Raw genomic sequence first — 24,464 nt, forward strand, 5'->3', positions numbered from 1 at the left:
AGAAATAAAGACGAATTGAGTATATATATATATATATATATATATATATATATATATATATATATATATATACATATATATATATATATATATATATTTATGTTAAATATAGATATTTAGTCAGCATCAACAACATCTCTTATACAGTAACAAATGCTTTAAATGGGCTTTTAATGCATTTATTACTTTTTAAAGGCAGTAATGAACTGAATTGCATGAATGAAAACTTACACTGTTTATTTAACACTGTGCTTTAAAAGTGTGCTTTGACACATTCTTACATAAGTTCATTGTTCAATGCATAGGTAAAATAATACTTAAATATATTAACATCAAATGCTAAATAAATAAATTTTTCTCCGACTCCTTACTTTTTCTCAGTAAGTTGACTTTTATAGTGACGAATAATTTTTTACATTGCCTTTAAAGTGAAATAACTGAACATAAACATAGGAGGCTGACAAAAATGGTCGTTTTAGAAGAACATTTCAGATGGCGCTTAGAGGTTTTTGCATCTGAACTCTTCATATATTATATATATATATGGTAATAATACTTTTAATATATTTAAATTAAGTTAACTTTTGGTTAGTATACTTGCAATGTACTTATTTTCACCAGGGGTCTCTTTAACTCAGTGAACACTAGCTGGCTCACTTTACTTATTAGCTTATATTTGAGTGTACTGTGCTGTGTAGATGTAACACTAGCACAAACTGAAGCATAAGTGTGTTTCCATTAGTTTTCCACAAAACTTTTCTGAGTGTTGTTAAAAACTGTTGTGAAATGAAGACATTTCCATTCTAACCATTGTTCTTTGGCTAAAGCTCAACATTTGCTGGTCAGACACTGAAAGAGCCCTGGTGCTAGTTCAGTAGATATTATAGTAGGATTACTCATATCAGTGAACACACTCTTATATTTCACATTATAGTCACACAAATGGCAGGGCAATGTGCTTTAAACATTACATGACGCATCAATATTGTTCTATAAAGGCTAAATTGAGTCTGCAGTCTGTAAAACAGATCTTCTCTGTGTTGTTTTGTGTTGTGTTCACACTTATTGTCAGATCAACAAACAGATAAAGTAGTTCAGGCATGTTTTGAGTGCATTACAGTGCCGTATCACTACGCTGAAGGATTTGACTTGTGTTAATGCAAGGAGCCGGTGTGATGAACAAAGAGCAGGAGTCAGAGATACAGTTTATTGAAGACAATAGTTTACAGTTTGATCAGCAGAAAACAGCTTCAACACACTCCATGGGGTTCGCAGGCCACTCTGCGTACAGTCTCAGTTTCACAGAAATGATAGAAGAGCAGCACACATGTGGTCAGTGACCAAATCAGATCATCAGGAATTCATACTTCCATTGTTTTCTGACATGATGCTGTTTTCCGCTTCCACATTTTTTTTAAATTATGAGACAAGTAAAAATATACAATCACAGTACATTATAAAGAAAATGGAAAGACAAAAAGAAAACATTTTTAAAAAAGAAAACAACAAAAAAAATTAACAGTAGGGGTATATACATCATATATTAAAGAAAAAGATTATACAATTGACACATTTCAGTTGTTTTTAAAGCATTTTTTTGTAAAAGAGTTAGAAATTGTTTTAAAGTAATGCTGCATTTCAGTGAGCAAGATATTAAAAAGGGTTTTTGGTTTGAAAATGTACATTTATGTATATACAATTTTGTTAATAACATAAGAAGATTAAGAAAAAAAAAATATTTTTTTATGTATAGCATCCGTTTTATTATTTACAAAACATTTTCCCATAGTAAGGAAAAATCTTTATCAACATTCTTAATAAGAAAAAGAAAAATCATTTCAAAGCAAATTAGAAAAACTGCATTGCCAAAATAAGTGAACTAGGCACTTATTTTTTTGTGTTGCTTACAAAATGAACAATTAATATCAATATCTTTTTTATATCTTACTAAGAGAGTATTGACCGAGTGTGTATGGTGAATAGTTCTAAATGAAACTTCTATTATCTTATTTGTAATTAAGTAGCTATTTGGGATGAGCCATATTTGATTTCTTCAATCAATATCTGAAACAAAAGAATTCCAATAAAATAAAAAAAAGTCACATTTGGAACTGATACAGTTCCATTAGGAAATAACATCAGAACTTTTCAATGCAGATGGATGGGGCAACCATTACTGTTTCCAAAACAGTGAAAAGCCTTGGAGTAACGATTGATGACCAACTAAACTTCTCTGACCACATCTCTAGAACTGCTCGATCTTGCAGATTCGCACTCTACAACATCAGAAAGGTCCGACCCTTCCTATCTGAACATGCAGCTCAACTCCTTGTTCAAGCTCTTGTTCTCTCCAGACTGGACTACTGCAACTCTCTACTAGCCGGGCTTCCAGCTAACTCTATCAAGCCTCTTCAGCTGCTTCAGAACGCAGCAGCACGAGTGGTCTTTAATGAACCTAAAAGAGCACATGTCACTCCGCTGCTCATCCGTTTGCACTGGCTGCCAGTTGCTGCTCGCATCAAATTCAAAGCTCTGATGTTTGCTTACAAAGCGAATTCTAGCTTCGCTCCTTCTTATCTGCTCTCACTTCTGCAGATCTATGTGCCCTCCAGAAACTTGCGTTCTGTGAATAAACGTCGCCTCGTGGTTCCATCCCAAAGAGGGAAGAAATCACTTTCCCGAACTCTCGCGCTCAATCTGCCCAGTTGGTGGAATGAACTCCCTAACTGCATCAGAACAGCAGAGTCACTCGCTGTCTTCAAGAAACCACTAAAAACTCAACTATTTAGTCTCCACTTCTCTTCCTAATCTGCAATTGCCTCTCTGGCTCCACCGCTAACTGTATTACAAAAAAATAAATAAATAATTTACTAATGTTTTGCTTCGTACACTTTACACACCTGAAACTTGCCTAAAGCACTTATTCATTGTTGCTCTTATAGTTGTGTAAATTTCTTTTTTCGTCCTCATGTGTAAGTCTGCTAAATGTAAATGTACTGATTTGTTTGAAGAAGTTGCAGAGAAACTATATTTTCCTACCTTTGTAGTAGAAGCGTCTCAAGGGGGGAAGTAGAAGGATAGAGAATGCCTTGGACTAACCTAATAACTCCAGATGGTATGGCATCAAATACGACAGCAAATTCTTTAGGGGGGATGGGAGTATTGAATCGATTAAGAAATTTTGTTTATGAAATTGAGATAATTTAGCTGGTATTTTATCAGCATTATAGTTACAGAGTAATAACAATTAAGCCATCCAAATTAAGAAAATATGTAATTTGGAATAAAGTTCCAGATTGATGTTGGATTTTAGAGAATATTTTTTGTCCCATTTAATTTTGACAGTATTATTTAATGTACGGAAATCCAGCATATTAAGACCACCATTCTCAAAGCTCTTCATAACTTCTGCTTCCCACATTCTGCACTTCCTCCCGCAAGTGTCGCAGTCAGAGCTGCATGCAAATGAGGGCCGGCTGAAGCCTCCCCATTGGTCTATTAGCTCTAGATTGACACCTCCTCCCTCCAACCAATCAGGTGAGGAGGAAAGCTGACGTCACTCTAATGGCGGCTTCAACTGGCCCTCATTTACATGCAGCTCTGACTGCAACCCTCGCAGGAATTTGGGAAGCAGAAGCGGAAAACAACAAATGACAAACATCAAACATGGAAGAATGAAACCATTTCCTGCTGCTGAAAGCCTCTGCGTCATGCTGAACCCCTCATGCTCCAAAATCTCCTCTAAAACAGGTCCTCTTTCAGGGTGGAAAGCATAAACTACACATATCTAGAACAGTCTTTATTTTTATTGGTTTTTTAGCCATGGCTGATCCAGAATCTGCTGCACTGTTTGCAGTCTCTGATCATCATCCCCAAGGGTAATGCAGGTATTCATAAATGCCATGAATTCTGTAACATTTTAAAAGAGAAAGTTAGTTAATGGTGGACACACACACACACAGCTCAATATTGACCTGAATGACTCCTGTTGTGCCCTAATGTTCAGTCTTCATGAAAATATAATATATATTTTCCTAATGTTGGCCTCATTTTAGAAACCGTCACCAAACCTCAAGATAAAGAAAAACATTGTTTTGGGTTTTTCTGCTGGTAAAATGTGGCCAGGGTCAATTCTAACCCATAAGTCAACAGGAGGGATGAACAGTGTCAGTCCCAGTCATCTTCTTACCTTCAGGTATGCTGGAACATTGTTTTTCTATTTCCCGCATGATGCCAAACAGCTGCTTCACTGTGTTTTTAACCGCCTTCTTTGGAGATATCCTTGTGTCTGGTGGGTATTTCTTTGGATCTGTCAGAAAGAGAGGTTTAGTGTTGAGCAAGCAGTTCAGCTAAAGCCCCATTCAACTGAGTCTCAGAGACTAATGAATGTTTTTCGGCTTCCTCCTGAAATAATCTGACTTACCATGACAGATGTGCATCCCACAGCCAAAATCAATTAGCTTGATTTGCAGAGGCCGGTCGATGACGAGGATATTACAATCATGAATATCATGATGACAAATTTTCCGCCTCAAGCACTCCTGTGCTGCTTTGACAATCTGCAGGATAAGCGTACGCGCGACTCTCTCCTCCAGGTGTTGGTGCTTCTGCAGGAAATCCTCCAGTGTTCTGCACGGGCCGAGATACTCCATCACCAACATTATTGTCTTACACACTTTCTGTAAGCAGATGCAATGAGTTAAAATAAAGCACACGACAGCAGTCCTCAGGTCAGTCTTTACTAGGCATGGGCCGGTATTAGATTGTGGCGGTATGATAACCTTGGATCAAAATATCACGGTTTCACGGTATTGTGATTACTGCTCTAATATGTAGTCTTTTTGAATGTCTGGGTAAAAGACAAACTTGTTCCCCTCTGAAAACAATATATTTTATTTTGTAATAGATTTATAATATTTTTTTGGCAGTAAACATGTCAGGCTAAATAATTCAAAAGATTAATTGACTTCTGCGGCCCTCATTTGTTTCAAAAACACTGATTTCTTTACTATTTAAAACAGCATTTTTGGATATTTATTCAGCTGGAGATACCGTTGTCCTAAAAAAACTGTAAATAATATATCTCACACAACGGTATTACAGAAAATTTGGCAGTTTTAAAACCTCGACTTTTCCATACCTTAAAAACAGTTATTGGCCCATGCCTAGTCTTTACACTGGCTTCCAGTTACATTCAGGATAGATTTTAAAGTAGAAATGAGTTTATTTTGCTTACCGCACCGGCATATCATTAACCCACAAGCTTTTCTGAAAACAAGACAAAGTTATTTACATGTCCAGAAATGCTTCTTGATTTAGGAATTTGAATTTACAAAATTAAAACGACAATAAGAAACGAGACAAACCCTCCTGCAGCGCATTGTGCATGAAATGTGCTGTATAAATACACTTACTCCTCTTGGCAATTTCTCCACTTTAACTAAAAACCATTCCTGGAGCTTGATGAGCAGCGGGCTGGGGGGATCTCTCACAATTGTCATCATGGCCACTTCGATTGGTATGGGTAACGGATATCCAGGCTGAAGATAAAGTGCACATTAGCATTAGCATATCAACAACATGTAATCCTGTTTTTCAATATAACTGTAAAAGAAAATCTGTAAATCAGCAGCTTTCCGTATTTTGTGATTCATGTTTTTTTTCTGTGTGTTTATTTATGCTTTTGAAATGCATTATGGGAGCTTGATGTTTATTATCTGCACTGGTTTTGTCAATTGTGATGTAAAAATCTGGTAATTCGGCTTCAGACGTTATTAGATTTTAATGTGATGAATTGCGGAAGCTTTGATTTTATCAAGATATTAAGCTGAGCTGTGAAACAGATTACTTTATCAGGTATGATTACAACAATACCTAGTGTATTGCTTATTAAATACATGTAAAAAAAGATTATAAAGTACAATAATAGGTAACACTATAATAAAGTATAAACTAAACTACTTTAGATAAATAACTGATGTTAACGAGAGGACTTTACTGCACAGAGTTAACGAACCAAAGACAAACAGTCTCTGAATTCCCAAAGTCGTAGCCCAGATTAACATGAGAAAAGCATCATGTTTGAAAATAAATGGCTTAATAAGGGTTCAACATGTTGCAGAATAAAATAATCTTAAAAGACACTCTAAAAGTGTAAATAATAATTATTCATTATTGTGCATGTTCATTATTATGATATACTGAATTATTGAATATTGGCATGTGACTACTTTTTTCTGTTATATGTATATAAAGTCACTGTTAAACTGCAGAGTTAAATTTTCAGCATCAAAACTCGGCAGAGCACATATTAATTCCCATCATAACCATAAATAAACAGAAAACAGCAGTGAATCACAAAATGATCAGTAGATATTTGTATAACCACAGCCGCAGACAGACTCATCTATTAAATGTATTTTGTGATGCTTCAAATATGAATCACGCATGATGTTTTCAGACTTACCACATTGCTGTCAACTTCTGAAGTAGTCGACTTGATGATAAACTGTGGATGAAAAGTAGAATTAAACATGAGTGAGCAATCAAACATGATTTCTCTAAAGTTGATGTCCTCTAAACTGGACTAGGGTGAATAGACTTACCTGTTTGCCGTCCATTTTTCTGATACCACGATAGACATTGCCGTAGCAGCCAGCTCCAATATTTTCTTTCAGGTCATATTTTGCTTCCACTGAAAGATAAAAACAGCATGTTCATTTGAGACAGCTTCTAGTTATGCCTGAACAGACAGTATAAAAATAAAGCCATTTAACCCGTAACAGCCAACAACATAAACAAAGCCAATTTGCCCCGAATTAAGTTTTTTGAAACTTTTTTTAATTCAAAAGCCTTTTCCCAAAATATGTCAAAATAGTTTGTCACTAAAAAAATCACTCCATTTGCTGAAACTGAGAGAAAGTTGAGGCCAAATGACCCCAGTGTGTATGAAACAGCAACACAAGGGTTAAACAACATCAATCAAACATTAAAAATACATTCAAATGTACCAGAACCAGGAGAAGGCCCTATCCTCTGTCTACATGGCGGTCTTCTTTGTCCGGAAGGACCGGGAACATGTAACATACTTTTTTCCATTTATTAGCAGTAAATAACGCTCTCTAGGGTGTATAAATGAGTTTACTGCAGTTAATTATCTGAGTTTTCGCCTTGTCTGAGTATCAAATGAAAAGTTCCTCAATACACGTCTGTTCTGTCAGGCGTCTGGTGGATTCTGACACTCGCGGTGCAGAGCGCGTTCGATTTATGACGTAGCGTAGGGCCAGACCAAAGATGGGATGGGGGTCCTGTAGGTACAGGTGTTCGCGTTTATTCTTCAGGGTGTAAAAGGTGAAGTGGCATATTAACCTACTGTTTAGGGCTCGTGATAACATTATAAAATACGCGTGGACCTTATACAACTCTTTTGCCATCTCTGCATGGGGAAAAGAGGGAAGAATAAAGTTAATCACGCAAGGCCTGGCATGATTGATGTTTGACGGGTCCAACACGGCTGATTAATTTGAGGACTCTGCATCGGCCTTTAGCTCTGCACTGAATTTACAATGTAATACGGAATCACGATGCGTTGACTCTTGTCCAGAAGTCTGCTGCTAAGAAATCGAGAGCTCCGGAGTCTAATGTTAGTTGTCATGGAAACGAGGATGTCTTGGCGGCAGTACGTGAAGTTGCTAACCTATGGAATAAAATTTCTGTTATAATTATAAAATTCACGCATCTGCAATTATGAAACCGCAAAGGAAAACGGAACATAACTTGTGACGTTACTTTACAGACACGAAATAGTTTCACCACGGACACGAAGAGTACGAATCAAACAGCGACAGTCCACTGTCAAAATACATCACCGCGGTCACAGGCATTAATAAACGAGCCAGAGTCATCGATCACAACAGTGCGCTTGCGTGATGAGATCCTGAATCCTGACTGAAGGAAGCCCCCCGAACAAAATGTCTGGGCAGCTCCCACACACCGTCTCAGGTAAGACTTTTGTTAATCCCTCTTTGAGAACTGTCCTCCATGAGCTGTAATAAAGGTTGAGACTCAATGAGGTCCATTTTCGCTGTGTTTCTTAGACATTTTACAGAATCAAAATTAAGATCGGGCCGAGGATAGCAAGCTAAGTTAGCATAACGTAAGTGAACTTGACAGGCAGCGAGCGCAGAACTTCTCAGTGAATCACTTAACGGTGTTTAACTATAACATGGCATCTGTTGATTAAGTGTTTTTGAAAGCCAGATAGACTATTGATCTATTATAAAGAAGATATCAGCAAAAGGCAAGTTAAATATTTGAGGGTTTTTGCTTATTTTTATGACACTGAATCAAATCCATCAATTGTTTAAAAAACTTGAGATCTACGTTAATTTATCTTATTATCACCGAATGAGTGGGAAAATATATTGAATAATGTAATAAAGTCTGTGCAGATTAGCAATTGGTTAAATAAGTGACCCGGACCCATGGGCGTAAATCATGAGGGGCAGTCATTTAAACACTCGTATTTCATCTGAAAGCTGAATAAATAAGCTCCTCATTGATTTATGAGAGAAGATTATATGTTCAGATATACGTTTTTATATTATCTTTAAGTTAGCAATCCACATTACTAAGCAGAAATGACGTTTTTATATATTTATAGCAATTTACAAAGTCTTTATGAAGAGAATTCTTATCTAAAGTAGAGTAACCTAACTTAAATAATTTGAGCAAATAGCCAAAAAAGTATATTTTGTCTCATATAGTGACTATTCCCTCAAATCTACCTGCTCAACATAAGACTCGTTTCTTAGTATTAGAAAAATGCCCAATATCTATCTGTCTGTCTGTTTTTAATTAGCTCAGATTATGTCCTGCTTACAAGCACTTGAATCTATGAAAACTGATCATACTAAGATTTTTAGCATAATAGAAAAAGTGGACCTTTTAAAGACTAAAGACTTTGATATTATTTTCTGCTGGATACCAGGCTGGTCATATGGGATGAGTTGGAAATGAGCGTGCAGATAAAGCATGATAAAGGAAGATAGAAGTTGGAGATAACAGAACGTAAACTTCCTGTGTCTGATGTTAAACCTGTTTTAAATCTGTATGTTAATGAGAAATGGCAGATGGAATGGGATGAATGTAGGAAAAACACATGGTATGAAGTGAATCCATTAATTAATGAAAGGAATAATTACCATTTTGAAAATAGACATGACCAGGTTGTTCATACAAGATGTAGCATCAGACACTCATGGCTTACACTCGCATATTTATGAAAAGCGGAAGAAATACCTATTGGTGACTTGTGTAAAAATATTTTACCGATAAAACATTTTAATATGTTTAAAATATTTCCCGAATAAAAACGTTCTCTAATATCATGTAAAAATACACATTGTGTTTTTAAATGATATTGGAGAATGTTTTTATTCTGGAAATATTTGAAGTGAGCTGTTTGAAAAGGTGTTTTACAATATTTATCTTTAATCTAACTAAAAGATTGTATATGACTGTTTTCAGTGTTGTTGCTTGCTACTTGTATGTTTTTTGTTGTTATTTTAAAATGTATGTTTGCTAAGATTGTTTACTAACTGCAATGAGCGTCATCATGCTAACTGATATGATATGATTATAAATTGTATATTTAGTACATGTTTTTTGCCATGAATATAGCCAATGCTGCTGATATGGCATTAAAACCTAAATAAAATCTGTCCATCCATCCATCCATCCATCGTTCTGTCTATCTATCTATCTATCTATCTATCTATCTATCTATCTATCTATCTATCTATCTATCTGTCTGTCTGTCTGTCTGTCTGTCTGTCTGTCTGTCTGTCTGTCTGTCTGTCTGTCTGTCTGTCTGTCTGTCTGTCTGTCTGTCTGTCTGTCTGTCTGTCTGTCTGTCTGTCTGTCTGTCTGTCTACCCTCTTTAACCATTGTCAATCATAATTCTGCATGACTTACAGCTTAATTTTATGTTAATGTTTATCAGGTTCCATTTGGAGAAATAATATCTGCTGCTCAAAGCCTGGTGTCGAGGCTCACCAACACCCTAAGATCACCAGAGAACACAAACCAACTAAGAGAGATTAGTTCAACACAGAGAGAGAGGACAACATCAAGTTTCCAGAGCCAGTCAGTTCAGCAAGAAATGAGGTGTGAGATTCAGTGGATGACTGTATGTGTAGAAGAATCTAATGTGTTTTTTTCTCTAATACAAATTGTTCCTACACTAATGAGAAAATATTTGTAGGTCATTTCCTGGGTTTTTCTGAGAGGAGCGTAGAGGGAAAAGCTGTTTTGCACCATATAAGGGGCAATGTAAAAGCTTATTAATGTATTTTTACCTGCTGGACAAACAGCATGAAAAAACACCAAAAGGAGAGGCAGAAGTACATCTCACTATGGCTGGACTTGGAAGACAGCAGTTAAATGTGCAAGAAAATTTCCCCCATTCAGAGGTATGATTAAAGTTCCATGCCCTGTTATTTTGTATTTCTGTATTTGTTCCAAAATTATAATGTATTAATTAGGGATGCTCATTTCGGTTAATTTTGCTAACCGACAACCGTCGCTCATTAATCGGTTATTAACGGTTAACTGGTCAGATTACAATTAATTTTATATTTAACAAATTGACGTGTCTATTTTGTGTCTGACACATTAAATAATGCATTTTAAAATACTAATTTATTTTTATATGCTAGCACAGTGGTTCTCAAACTGTGGTACGTGTACCACTAGTGGTACGCAGGCTTCTTTCTAGTGGTACGCGGATGAATCAAATATGTAATATGTACATGCTTCATATATTTAAAGAAATTATCAAAAATGATTTATATACGAATATGATGACATAAAGCCTATATTTATGAGGTCTAGGCAACATTTCCAGGTGCTAACAAACCAGGAGTTATTTCTTTTTTAAACTGTACAGAGCTTAAGCTGCTTAACTAGACCTAATACGCTACTGTATTTCAAAACTGCTCATTATGGTGGTACTTGCAAAGACAATTTTTTTCCGAGGTGGTACTTGATGAAAAATGTTTGAGAACCACTGTGCTAGCATATTAATAATAGAACAAAACAACAGAGCATCTTTACGCACTTGCAGTGTTTAGCACAGAAGAACAGAATAAGAGAAGAACTAAATAAAATGAATAAAATAAATAGGACTGCCCTAAATTATTTTCACTTCAATAATTAATTTATATTACAAAACAAAAATACTGACTGATTCTTTTTAATAACCGGCATAGGCTGTTTTTTTTTCGCCAATCATGTTTTTTTTTTTCTTCTGTCAAATAAAATCGCAGACTTTCTCAAATCGCCAGCTCCACGGAAAATATGCATTTATTTAATGCCCCGCTGTCATTATTATAATCACAAAACCTTTTTACATTTTAATAGAAATCATTATTTTAAAGAATATGTCCTGATATGGTTTCCTCTCTCTCTTTCTGGCAGTTCAAGTGCGCGCGCTGCGTGATGAAAAGACAACAACACGTGCGCATAGGTTGACTTTTTGTAAACAGTTTTGTTGTTTAAATATGATGTTACATTATTGTGCATACATGCTTTATAAGCTATAAAATAAAAGGTAAAGCCTATTTGTTGTGTTTATGATGCAGATCCAGGTCAACATCAGCGCTAGTTTGGCATCAACACGTCTGTTAAACAGCAATATTCTTCTTCCATTTTGCTTCTTTGGCAAATGTGTCTGTAGGCACGGGTTATACGTTGTCGTCCCGCAAGTTAAGTATGCCTTGCAGTTAAACAAGGGGCCGAAAACAAGGCGCACCTCACTGCCTTTATGTTGACAAGGAAAAAAGAAGAGAGGACCGCGCTTCTTCTCATGAAACGACTGAATCAGCAGGGTATCGATTGTGTCTGTGTTGTTACAATTGTAATATTTAATAATATATAATAAATTGATATTCAAGATTTGTATATTCATCCAGCTCTGGATAACTTAAAACAGCGATTAGACCTTCAGAGCGGCAATAATGCGTCCTGAAGTAAAGCGAAACGGCTATAAACTCTAGCAAGATAGAGTGATTATATGCAGAGCCATATTCCTTTATCTTTAAATAAAGTAGAACTATAGAAACTGTGTTCATCTTAACTGAAAGCTATTCGTGTTTTCTGGCCTCACGCATCGCGCACCTGTCAGTCAGTCAGCACGTAACGCCAAAGGGTTAAACAGACTATACGGTTACAGAAAAGTTTGCGTTATAATCCACTTACCTTTTAATACATTTTGATGCGATTATAATCCGCTATTAAAAACAACAACAATAACTGAATGTTTTGAATGGATAATGTAGCCGTGGCGGGATGCATTTTGGTCCCCGCCATGGAAGAATGAATGTAGCGGAAACCATGCTCTTTAAAACTTCTCTGTAGTTGTCTTGACAACACAAACTGCTGCTCTGGGATGAGCCGCGAGCAAAAGATGCCCCTCTTAACGCAAAGGCGCATTCAATCGGCCCCTTATGCAGCCAAACTAAAAATATATCAAATAATATGTTTCATGGTTTAACTGATAGCATTAATCGGTTACAAACGCACCCTTTTGGTTAACGGTTAATCGATTATATTGAGCATCCCTAGTATTAATATAATTGAACTGTTCAAGCTTTCAGATATACTTGTGAAATTGTTTCTAAAACTGGCCAACATCTGTGGTGGATGTTTGTTACGCAAGTTTTCAGGTATGTTCTTTTTTCTTCTTTTTTTGATGATGATGATGATGAAATGCTAATACACTCTCAGTAATTGTGCTAAAGCTGGGGCTTTTCAAAGTTTGTGTTTGTATGTAAAGCTCCACATTAGTATCTTAAAACCAAAACCTAAAGTGTACATATTGCACTCAAAAATACAACCATGTTCTCTTTTAACCCCTTGAAACATCATGGCAGTTTGTGTACCTTTATTTTTTTCTAGGGATGCACCGATACCATTTTTTTTGGAACCGATCCGATCTCGATACCAAAAATTCTGAGCATTGATTAATACAGATCTGATACTGTGCTGTTTTTTTTTCTAAGCATAATACAGTTTCTATAGCTCTGGTGATAAACTCAAATGATACAGTAGGTGAGAGTTCAAAGTGACTATTACCGCCGCGTCATATACCGCCGCCGTTTGAAATAGGAGCCGCTTTGTTTTTAGTGTATGACCGCAGTTTGTGAATGAGCCGCCAGGGGGCGCAAAGGGATGGGATGCGAACCGACAGAAATAGCCCACACAGCAGCCTTAAATATGCTTTTGTGCTTGTAAATGAGATTAAACAATAAGTCAAAGCCTTATAATTCCTTTATTAATCATTTAAAATTTGTTAACACGATTTATTGTTATTCTAAACTTTTAAGTGCAAAGAGGATTCTTTTTGAAAAATAGAATTGAAGAAGTAAAAGACAACTAAAATGAAAGCACAAACATTTAGTACAAATATTCTAAGTATGCCTAAATTAAAAAATTAAAGCAGTCTTTTAGCCTAAATGTAAAGAGATTTTCAGTGTTTGCTATTTTGGTAGGACTAACACAAGACCTTTTCATTTATGTTTTAATTTACCTTTTTATTTACATTTTCGTTGTTGATTATATTTTACTATTTAATTTTATGTCACAATTATTGTACATAATAATAAACGAATAATGAAAAATAATAAAAATAGGCCTTATGTATTTAAGGACATGTGGTGAAACACTAAGAAACGGTCAGGCGCATGGTCTAAAGAGCTTAAGTTGAATACTGCTTCATAAAATAATTTTGCCGCAGGACATATCTAGCAGGTTTACTTTTAATAATTTTCAGTTATTTTTTTGTTTCAAAACAACAATGTTCTCTTTAAAGTTCTCTTTAAAGTATAACTGTTGTTTTGTTTTTTTACTTAATGGCCCAGTATGTTTCGTATTTTAATTTCAATTTCAGTCACCTTGCATATGCATTTGAAATATAATGCGCGCATAACCGCGGAAAGAAAAAAAAACTGTCAAAGGTTAGAGCTAATTCATCAAAATTAGCTATATTAAAATACAGCATGTAAGTTAATACAGGCAGAGTGTGAACAAACTCAAGGCTTAGATATGCGCTTGCCTTTTAATGCATTTAAAAAGATTTGCGGCCTTTTTAGGCTACAGGCGACTATGGTGTATAATGTTTCTTTTATTATTTTTTATTTTGTATGGTAAAGAACAATGCACTGTATGTTATTAATATAAACTTAGGTTAAAATTTACTATTGATAAACGTGACCTACCTCAATCAGATCACTTAAAGTATAATAAAATAATGTTAACGTCAATGTTCTTCTTTTTAAAGTAAAATTGTTGTTTTGTTTTTTTACTTAATGGATCAGTATGTTTTGTATTTTAATTTTAATTTCAGTCACCTTACATATGCATATGAAATATAGGCTAATGCGCGCATAACCGCGAAAAAAGAAGAAAAAGCTGTCAAAGGTTTGGCCAGTGTGTTTTTTTGTCTAATAAATGATATATATATATATATATATATATTTTTTTTTTTTCTTTAAAACTTTAAAACAGATTGCTATTTTTCTAATGACATATGATTTAATAAATTTGTATTTTAAAAATTTCTCTTGTTTGAATTTTTTAACTGCACTTTTTAGGAAATATTTTAGTACATCAAAAAGTGTGGTTATAATGACATCTGACTGGCTAATCCAGCAAAAAAGTCACAAAAATGTAGTATTTAAATCTCATAGTTAAATGGAAACTGAGGCGTATAACTGCAAAAAGGTCCACTTGAAAAAAAAGAACCATCCCTTTCACCAGGCTGGCAACGGGCCTCATGTGTGCGCATGAGTCGATATGTTGCCTGTTTTATGTTTTATTGTCTACATGCTACTATGATGTATAATAATGTTGTTATTGTTGTTTTGTCTGGTAACCTTAGGCTAAAACTTATAATTCATAAACGTGTTAGAAATAAAGCATGAAAAACACGTTAAAAACTATTTCTTTTGCGTATAATCGGGAAAAAACAGTCATACAGTTGGTTAAGAGGATATATTTATTCTGAGGAAAAAAAGCAAATAGAAATACAAAAATAGCTGAATGTTTTCTTTTAAGTTGTCTCTAATACTGAAGACGTCGGTGGGCGCTAACAGAGGTTCGTGTGGACCGTAGAAATTCTTTCACTCTGTCCTTTATGCGTTTGCTGTCAGCGCTGGTCAGGTATATATATATATATATATATATATATATATATATATATATATATATATATATAGCCTATATATATATATATATTAATAAACTTCACAGCCACAAATATAAATAACACAACTTGTACTAAAACTGGGCGAGGATTTGAAAGAATACGATGCTTGTTATATAATTTAAAATGTTTTTCCTCTTGTCCTATTTCTGCATACAAATTTTTTCACTCGCCAGGAACTTGCCGCTGGAGAGCACCGTCAACGATCTCAATCTTATGGCTCATTCTTCACGATTATAGAATTAAAATAATGGCGCGTTAGGTTTTTTATGCCGCGGGTGCAACCAACAAGGGTTGTGCATTTTAGTTTAACTTTTTGAGCGTTATAAGCAGTTCGGTGTTAGTTTTTATATAAATATATCAAGCCGAAACTAAACAGCGCATTCTCTCCGCCTCCTCGTTCATAACCAGCTGGACACGCTACTGAAGCAAGCAGGAGAGATAGCCTACTCCGTCATTCATAATCTTAGCTGATGTATCCGAGTCGAAAGAATATATTAAAGAGGAATGTTCTTTTAACAGTCCCGATACGTTTAATCTTTTTATTTTTATTTTTTTACTTTTTTTCCTGTCATTTCTCTTCATCAAATTATTTTTTAAGCTGCTTGATTATGTTAAAACAGAAAGCAGAGCCCGTCAATTGAGAGCGATGCATGTCATGTGTTGCATAATTGCCTTTTTTCTTGTGCGTGCGTGATCCATTTCTGATTCTTTTTTGCTCGGGCTCTCACACACAACCTTTATGTCTGCTGTGTCTTTAATATGGTGTGTAGATTATTATGCGTTATTGAAACATCAAGGGGGACGCAGCAAAGTAACTTATAAATTAAAATTGTATTATTTTATGCAACAGCCTTACATTTAAAACGGAAACATAAGGGCGATTATAAGCAAAAAGACCTCAAGGCTAGATGTTTTCTTTCCCTTTATTATTTATTTTTTTATTTTGGCGCATGTGTGCGATAGAAAAACTAGTGTAATAAGGCAAGCCATCTTTCCCAGACTCGGGGCAAATTCCGCCTTTCCTTTCACTCCGTTCCGAAGCCCCAGCTGGCCCTCCTGCCATCCACTGCGTAAAATATATGCTGGATAAGTTGACGGTTCATTCCGCTGTGGCGATCACAGACTAATAAAGGGACTAAACCGAAAAGAAAATGAACGAACGAATGAATGAATAAATTAATAATAATAAAATAAAAATAAGGTAATAATCTTTAAACACAAATGCCGCGTAAGCGGCCTTTTTATTTTTAGAGATGGTACATTTGAATTGCCTCTTCCCACTTCCCCCACCTCAAAATTGAAAGTTGCAAAGAGAACTATAGCTCATTTACACCTTGATGTGTTAGCCTCAATAGCAAAGAGCATAGCCCATTTACACCTCAACACAGAGCAAGTTTAGCGGAAGAATGTCAAATCAGAATCACGCAGATGAAGCACACCAGCTACTACTTTCATGAAACTATTAAATGTGTATTGTCATAAATTTGCTTATTTGCAGCAGCTTTTTTTCGCGCAACAGAATTGCGGCGTTGGGAAGCCGTCAATGAATAAAAACAGGGTCAATAGTGAAATCGGCTTTTTATTTTATCCCTATTACCTATATCAGTGCATTGAAGGCCTTTTATGGTGTCATCACGATAGAATAGCCTAAGTTATATTGAAATAATTTAAAGAACAAAGTTATAAAAACTCACATTACATAAATAAACAATTAAAAATATGTTTAGGTTGTCTTTATTTAATTGCCCTCGTGATGATGGTGTGCTTTATCATTATGTGCGTTTTACTTATAACGTGATTCAAATGATGGATCTGCGACAGAGAAACTAGGGGTTTTGGGAAACATGCATCACTATATCCTTTTTTTTCCCAAACTGTGCATAGTTCAGCCGCAAGTTACTGTAGCCTACGTCTTTTTTTGGGAAAGCGCCCCATGTCCGCTAGTGCCGCGCGCCTCTTTCTCTGGGCAAAAAGGAGTTGATTTTTTAAATATTAAATATATAGATTAATTAAATATTCAGCAAAAGAGACATTTATTTCATATTTTACTATGCATTTCATCTGATAGGCAAATCTTTATAGCTTAATTAAACACATATTGTCAAAACCCACACATAGGCCTATTGTATGAAAATGAAAAGGGCCTTTTTTGTTATTATTAGACTACTATTTGTTATTTGTTGCCTAGGCTATTTTCACATTTTCACATTTGAGGTGCTTTATTGGTATGACAAGTAACTGTACATTCGTTTTGCCAAAGCAGTGCAGCGTCGCGTCTCACAAACAAGACAGTGCAAAAAGGGCAGTAGTGCAAACAAATATGAAAATAACATATAATAAAAAAAATGATTAATAAAAATAAAAATAGAATAAAAAAATAAAAATATAATAATAAAAATAAAAATAGATTTTTGATAACATAAAACAGTATAAAGGTAATAATAGTAGCCTATTATTAAAAGTAGGTCCACATAAAGAGTTCCAGCTTGTGTGTTGGAGACAGGAGCGGGTGGTTGAACACACAGCAGCACACACACTCCCCCAGTAAGATGGGTTCTGTTCGACAGGGACTCAAATTGTTTTGTATGTGTTGGATTATCGGGTAGAATTTCTCCTGGATCTCGGAGCAGGCCCGTGGCATGTGCAGGATAAATTTTTTGAAGAGCGGGACCGAGGGTGTGCCGCGTCGCGGGGGCACTTTTGATCATTTTGGAAGGGCACTAAAAAGGGCATGTGCACTGCACAGGTTGAGCCCTATGTGCACGTGCCTGTCTCGGAGTATTTAGTGCACTCAGTTAGGATATGCAGCTCCGTCTCAATCAGCTGCTGAGGGCACAGCCGCTTCCCCACCGGCAGCCATGTTTTTTTTGTGCCGGCCCGTCTCTACGGCTGGCTGATGTCCGCTGCCCGCTTCTAACATGTTAGAAAATACTGCAAATCAAGCTGTCGGTATCTCCCCGCGGTTGAAATTGTTCGTTATTCGGAAAAAAAAAAGAATAAATATCAGTGCGCAAGCTTTCTAGATTTATTTTAGGCCTATATTCAGCTGTTTTAATCTTGCAATTCTGATAACTTTTAGAGATAATGTCTGTTTTTACCAACTTGTCTGTCATTTATTTCTCATTTGCTACTTATTTTATTAATTTGTTGATGTTAATATACTACATATAGTCTTGAATATGCATCTAAAATCCTTTGGCATTCAAATTTGCTTTGAACTTAAAAGAGAGAAAGAATCTGATTTTACCTGTCAGAGCACATTGCATATGCCTTTTTTAAAATAACATTTATTTAACAAATATTTTAGCACATCGAAAGTAATTAAATTACCTGTCTTTTGATTAAAACCTTTATGCAAAAAGATCAGAAAAAAAGGCAATATATGCGACATGACATCGCTGTCATGCCACGATTTGAGGATAAATTCGCTTTTAGGTGCTGCTTTGAATAAAATAAAACTATTAAAAAGCACATTAAAGACACTCATAAAATAAAACATTAATAAAGGAGTATCTTATGAAAAAAACACCAATTGACGGGCTCTGCTTTCGGTTTTAAAAGAATCAAGCAGCTTTAAAAATATAATTTGCTGAAGAGAAATGACAGGGGAAAAAAGATTAAACATATCGGGACTGTTAAAAGAACATTCCTCTTTGATATATTCTTTCGACTCCGACACATCAGCTAAGATTATGAACGACGGAGTGTCTCTCCTGCTTCAGTGGCGTGTCCCGCTGGTTATAAACGAGGAGGCGGAGAGAATGCGCTGCTTAGTTTCGGCTCAATATATATTAAATTAAAAACTAACACCGAGCTGCTTATAACGCTCAAAAAAGTTAAACTAAAATGCACAACCCTTGTTGGTTTCACCTGCGGGATGCACAATGAACCTAACGCGCCATTATTTTAATTCTATATTCGTGAAGAATGAGCCAACCGCATATGCTTAGTCCTGTTGGTCGGGACTCTCTGCTTTATAACTTATTAGTTTATTACAATAATCACACTTAGCTTTGCCATCGTTCTTCACCACATATAGCCACTCAACACATCTTGCGGTCCATCTTTAATGTTTAGATTATTGAAGGTGCTATTGATGTTTTGAGAAAAAAAAATTAATAGTACTGAAACTAAATTATTAAAAATAAACTTGCGGGACTTCGTTTATGTCCTGCGGCAACATTATTTTTATTACACTTTAAGTGATCTGCTTGAGGTAGGTCACGTTTATCAATGGTAAGTTTTAGCCTAAGTTTACATCAATAACATAATGTGCATTGTCCTTTACCATACAAAAAAAGAAAAAAAAAAAACATTTATTTATATTTTAAATGCATTAAAAAGCAAGCGCATATCTTAGCCTTGAGTTTGTTCACACTCTGCCTGTATTAACATAAATGCTGTATTTTAATATAGCTAATTTTGATTAGCTTTAACTGACAGCCTTTTCTTCTTTTTCCGCGGTTATGCGGCATTATATTTCACACACATATGCAAGGTGACTGAATATGAAATTAAAATACAAAACTTACTGAGCCATTAAGTAAAAAAACAAAACAAAACAGTTATACTTTAAAGCAGAACATTGACGTTTTGAAACAAAAAAACGGAACTGAAACTAAATTATTAAAAATAAACCTGCCAGACTTAATTTATGTCCTATTTTCATTATTTATTTATTTTCATTATTCGTTTATTATTATGTACTGAAACATAAAATGAGATAGTAAAATATAATCAACAACGAAAATGTAAATAAAAACGTAAATTAAAAACATAAATGAAAATATCTTGTCTTAGTCCTATCAAAATAGCAAACTTCATCTCTCTATATTTAGACTAAAAGACTGCTTTATTTATTTATTTATATATATATTTATTTATTTATTTATTTAAGACTACTTATTTATACTGAATGTTTGTGCTTTCACTTTAGTTGTCTTTCATTTCTTCAATTGTATTTTCCAAAACGAATCCTCTTTGCACTTAAAAAGTTTACAATAAACCAGGTAAACAAATTTTAAATGTAAGTTGAGGTGATCGCATGTTCACAACTGTGAGGTGATGTGCTCTACCGGCAGGATAATCTATATTATTTTGCTGTTTTTCATATGCGCATGTTTAGGATTTGAGATAATAACATTGCCATGATAGTCAAAGAAATCAAAACATTATTTTCACCCCAACGCAATTTAATCGGGCACTGAAGGCTAATAACTTAATTCTTATATTTGCTTTTTGACTTCTCACCATGTATCTTTTTTACAGCATAGTATAGTGTAAGAGCATGTCTATTACCAGAAAAACTCAATTAAAATTATATTTTAATTGAACACATCACATCACACACAGTAAGCTACGCCTACAGAACAGTCTGTTTAGCATTGTGAAAAGGCAAAGCTGAATATCTGTGGTTAAAGTGCCACCCAGCGGTCAAATGCTGCTGGCGCATCAAGTAACGCCATCGCCGCGGTATGAATGGCGGCACAAGGAACACATTGAAGTAGTAACATCTGTAAATCTTCTTTAGTAAAAATAACAGACCTATAGGCTGACTGTATATGACAAACACACAATCTAACTAAACATGATGCTTGCTATAAACTATAGGCTACATTATTTGAGCATTCATTATGACATTGATATATGTTGTGGTCCAGCTTATGTTTCCTTTTTTGAGTGAGACGGAGAAAGTTTAAAACAAGGTCCACTTATATGCTTCAGCGCCAAAACACAAAGTGGTCTGTTGAATAAAGTCTTAATATAATTAAAATGACAGCAAAATATTCACAGTTTCAGAATAGCCTATATTAGGCTACATCATGTTTAGTTAATGACAAGTTCAGTGAATGACAATCCATACTGCTCCTGTCAGTTTCACTTTTATTAATATAATCAACTACTTTGACCACAATAAGCCAGGCTTTACTAACTATTGGCAGCACTTAAAGTATTCCCCTCAGAAGAAGAAACTCAATCGGACACTTTCAAAAACTGAGCAGCACAAAGAGGAGAAATCAGTGTGTTGATGATCTGTCCAATGTATTATTAAGCTTTTTCTAATTCAAAGTTTCAGGTAGGCCTACTTTGTGTGTGAATACCTTGCAATTAGGGCTGGGTATCGACCGAATCGTCTTGCTACTATCGAGTATCGAAAAATTCTTTTGCGTTCGGTACCAAATTTCGATACTCAAGGGTATAATCTTGTCAACGTCAGTGAGCTAGAAAATCTGAGCCATCCTTAACGTGACCGGGTCAAATGCTGGTGATTGACTGCAGCGAGGCTGTCTTGAAAATCAGTAGTTTACGACGGTCACGCGCACTCACTCAGAGCTTGTCAAATGTGAGGCTGTAATGCGTACACTACTACACTTTAGAGCATAGCATACATTTAATGCAAAGGATGTTTAAGTAATCAAAAGTATGGCTACATTATGCAAAGATTGACGGCAACAGCGCACGATGCAATATCTGTAAAGTTATCGCGACCAAGACTGGCAACACGTCAAATATGATAAAACACCTGACACAGGGTCCCCGCGGGGTCTTAAAAAGTGTTAAAGTCTTAAAATAAAATAATCGAAATTTATGGCTTTAAAAAGTCTTAAATTTGCTGTTCTAGGTCTTAAATATTTTTGCACAGGTCTTTATTTTTGTTGTTATTGCTAGGTTTTTGGGGTGTTGTAGTTCTTTATTTCACTAGTCCAATTGTAATTTGCATTACAACTACAAAAAGGTCAACTTTCAATAGCCAATCAGCTTTCTGATATTAAACCCAGTGCGCGCGGCAAATGTGACATCATCGCTGTGTTTGCGGAAGTTCGCTTTGAGTGCACGCAACATGATTTCACTGACAAACGTCGCAAGTGCAGTTTTATAAGTAAGAAGTGCTGTAATACGAGAGAGCGAATCTCTGCTCGCGCGCCGGTTTCCTTTTGTTCATGGACAAAACTGCTTGCGAGCTCTCAAAACACTGGCTGCTCACGTGCGAATGATCTGCTCTCGCTCAGTCAGACTCCTTTCGTGCTTTTGCTCTCCAAAGAAGCTTCAGCATACTGTAGTTGTGTTACAATAGCAACTATAGAATTACCACAACAGAGTAATTGAAGTACTTTACAAAACACTTTACAGCAGACACTAGTTCACTTTATTTTAGTGATAAAATGGGATTGATAGTAGCATTTATTTAAAGAGTGAATAGTACAGTAAGCTATAATACCTAAAATACCTAATTTATACCTATTATTACCTATTTTCTATCACGGTTACATTTCTGCTTGCCAGAATGACCAATAATTATTGGCTAGAAATTGCAACAGCCATCGGAAAGGAGGAAAGTTTTTGTAAAACTTTGGAAAAACCTGAGGGATAAGTTTGTTAAAACAACAAAAAAAGAGGCCCCCAAAAACATCTTCAATGATAATGATTATCTTTTTATTCGTCTGATTTTACTTTCTGTTTTTTTGGAGCGCCGCCTGTCATTAAAAAAAAATATCTCAATGGTGAACGTGTCAAGTATAAAAGCCTTAATCTGTTTTGTGAGTTGTGCGATGCGGTGCCAGGTGAAAGTATAAATCTGCATAAGATGTTTGTTTTTTCTGTAGTTCAACGGTGCATTTAATCTGACTTTACCACTGTTCAATTTAAATAACTTTGTTTTACCCCTAATTTAATGCTTTTACATTTTCTCTCGTGTGTTTTTGATATTGCGATATAGGTCTTAAATGTAATACTTAATGGTCCTAAAAAGGTCGTAAAAGGTCTTAAATTTGACATTATGATATCTGCAGAGTCCCCGTGACAGTACACAGAATTAATTTACGAGCAGAAAGTTGCTCCGACGCAGTCATTATCTTCATCCTCTTAGTATTTTCCTGACTCAGGGCCTCCAACAACGTGCCCACCACAAGCGTCGTCTTCCATGACTGATGAGGATAACTGCGCGATGGTTGGGGCTCCGAAAGGCAAACAGACATACAAAATCAGTTTTTAGCACTTCTTGCTTGTGTACCGTTAAAGCTAAGGCCCAGATTACACTACCAGTTAAATGTGACCCAATTCCGATTTTTTTTGCTTAAACTTGTGACAATGTGGTGCAATGTGGAAGAGAGAGCGTGTGTGGATATTCCGACGTGGGAAAAAACAACAACAACAGAGGAAACATGGAGGACGGTGGTCAGTCGCCATTATTTGCTCCCACTAGACCTGAGATCTCTCTCGTACCACAAATTCCTCTCAGTGGTGTAGGACATCATACAGCATATAAACAATAAGCGCTAGCTGCGATGCAGGCCCTTCCCCACCTCCTTCGCCTCAAAATCATTTTCAAGTTGGGCAAATTCGTGTTGTAATTTTTACGCTATTAACGTTATCAATGCACGCACTGCGGGCTACACATAGAACAACTTTATTCCCTTTAACACCAGTGCGCACACAGGCTACATCTTACACACACACACACATCAGGGCCGTACCATTACATAAACTGCGTGGGGGTAAATCTGGACTGAACCATTTGCTGCTTATACTACACCACGTATTTCGTAGAGCTAAAAAGAAAATTTCTTCCATCGTGGCTAGTGTGGCACAGATGCTAGGACCCGCCTTTATGCATGCATCATAGGTTGTATGGCAAGTGTAAACGCATGAATTCGATATGGGTCACAATTAAAAGAACGTGTAAACGGACAGACAAAAAAATCTGAATTGGGCATCAAGACCTGACAGTGTGAACGGGGCCTAAGTTTGTGCGGGGAAAATGTATTCATTCTTTTTTTGGACCTAATGTATGCTGTGCAGCGTTATGTACTGATCCGATGGCTTTAAATACCTAGCTAAATTGATACTAAAATGCTTTAAGGTTAACGGTAAATGATAAAGTTTACCTCACATTAAACTTGTCTTATTTAAATGTCCTTATCCTTGGCTGCATTAACAGTTTAGCTTTCAAGTTTTCTTCACATTAATGTTATAGTCTGCTCCTGCTGACCCTGGAATTAGGATACCATCAAGTGATAATCCATTGCACTGGCAGAAAAATGAACAAGGAAAGGAAAGATGAATGCCACAGGGCCGTTACAAATTTTATTGTTAAAAGTTTGCTGCCTTTTTCTCCTGTGGAGGCTTCATGGTGGAGCTAAGAACAGTAAGCTGTAAATGATGTTGTAATATTATTACCATTAAGGCTGTTGGCCATGTT

At 35.6% G+C, this 24,464-nt stretch overlaps 2 protein-coding genes across 6 annotated transcripts in view; one reads left to right on the forward strand and one right to left on the reverse strand.

Annotated features, from left to right (window-relative positions):
• Nucleotides 1-1,193: 1,193 nt before the first annotated feature.
• Nucleotides 1,194-7,242, reverse strand: LOC141378274 (serine/threonine-protein kinase pim-2-like). 2 transcript variants are annotated; one of them, XR_012392377.1, is made up of 8 exons: nucleotides 7,011-7,242; nucleotides 6,606-6,694; nucleotides 6,467-6,508; nucleotides 5,415-5,540; nucleotides 5,237-5,268; nucleotides 4,424-4,679; nucleotides 4,190-4,309; nucleotides 1,194-3,909 (listed from the first exon to the last, which is right to left on the reverse strand). XR_012392377.1 is itself a non-coding variant. In XM_073926406.1 (7 exons), the coding sequence occupies exons 1-7, from the start codon at nucleotides 7,096-7,098 to the stop codon at nucleotides 3,806-3,808; spliced, it is 825 nt and encodes a 274-aa protein (XP_073782507.1). In that variant the 5' UTR covers nucleotides 7,099-7,242; the 3' UTR covers nucleotides 1,194-3,805. The 2 variants fall into 2 exon arrangements, 1 of the variants encoding a protein (XP_073782507.1); XM_073926406.1 differs by lacking the exon at nucleotides 5,237-5,268.
• A 672-nt stretch (nucleotides 7,243-7,914) lies between these two features.
• LOC141375048 (uncharacterized) overlaps nucleotides 7,915-24,464 on the forward strand; it is a 45,787-nt gene continuing 29,237 nt past the window's right edge. For 3 of the 4 annotated variants that reach the window (XM_073926422.1, XM_073926423.1, XM_073926420.1), the window contains exons 1-5: nucleotides 7,915-8,001; nucleotides 10,004-10,167; nucleotides 10,265-10,472; nucleotides 12,650-12,725; nucleotides 24,240-24,410. The gene's annotated coding sequence lies outside the window, so the exon portion shown is untranslated. Of the gene's footprint in view, nucleotides 8,002-10,003; nucleotides 10,168-10,264; nucleotides 10,473-12,649; nucleotides 12,726-23,400; nucleotides 24,411-24,464 lie in introns of those variants that run through there. The other variant, XM_073926421.1, reaches the window with a different exon arrangement.

The sequence above is a fragment of the Danio rerio genome, chromosome 16, assembly GCF_049306965.1.
Source record: "Danio rerio strain Tuebingen ecotype United States chromosome 16, GRCz12tu, whole genome shotgun sequence".
NCBI classification, from domain to species: Eukaryota; Metazoa; Chordata; class Actinopteri; order Cypriniformes; family Danionidae; genus Danio; species Danio rerio.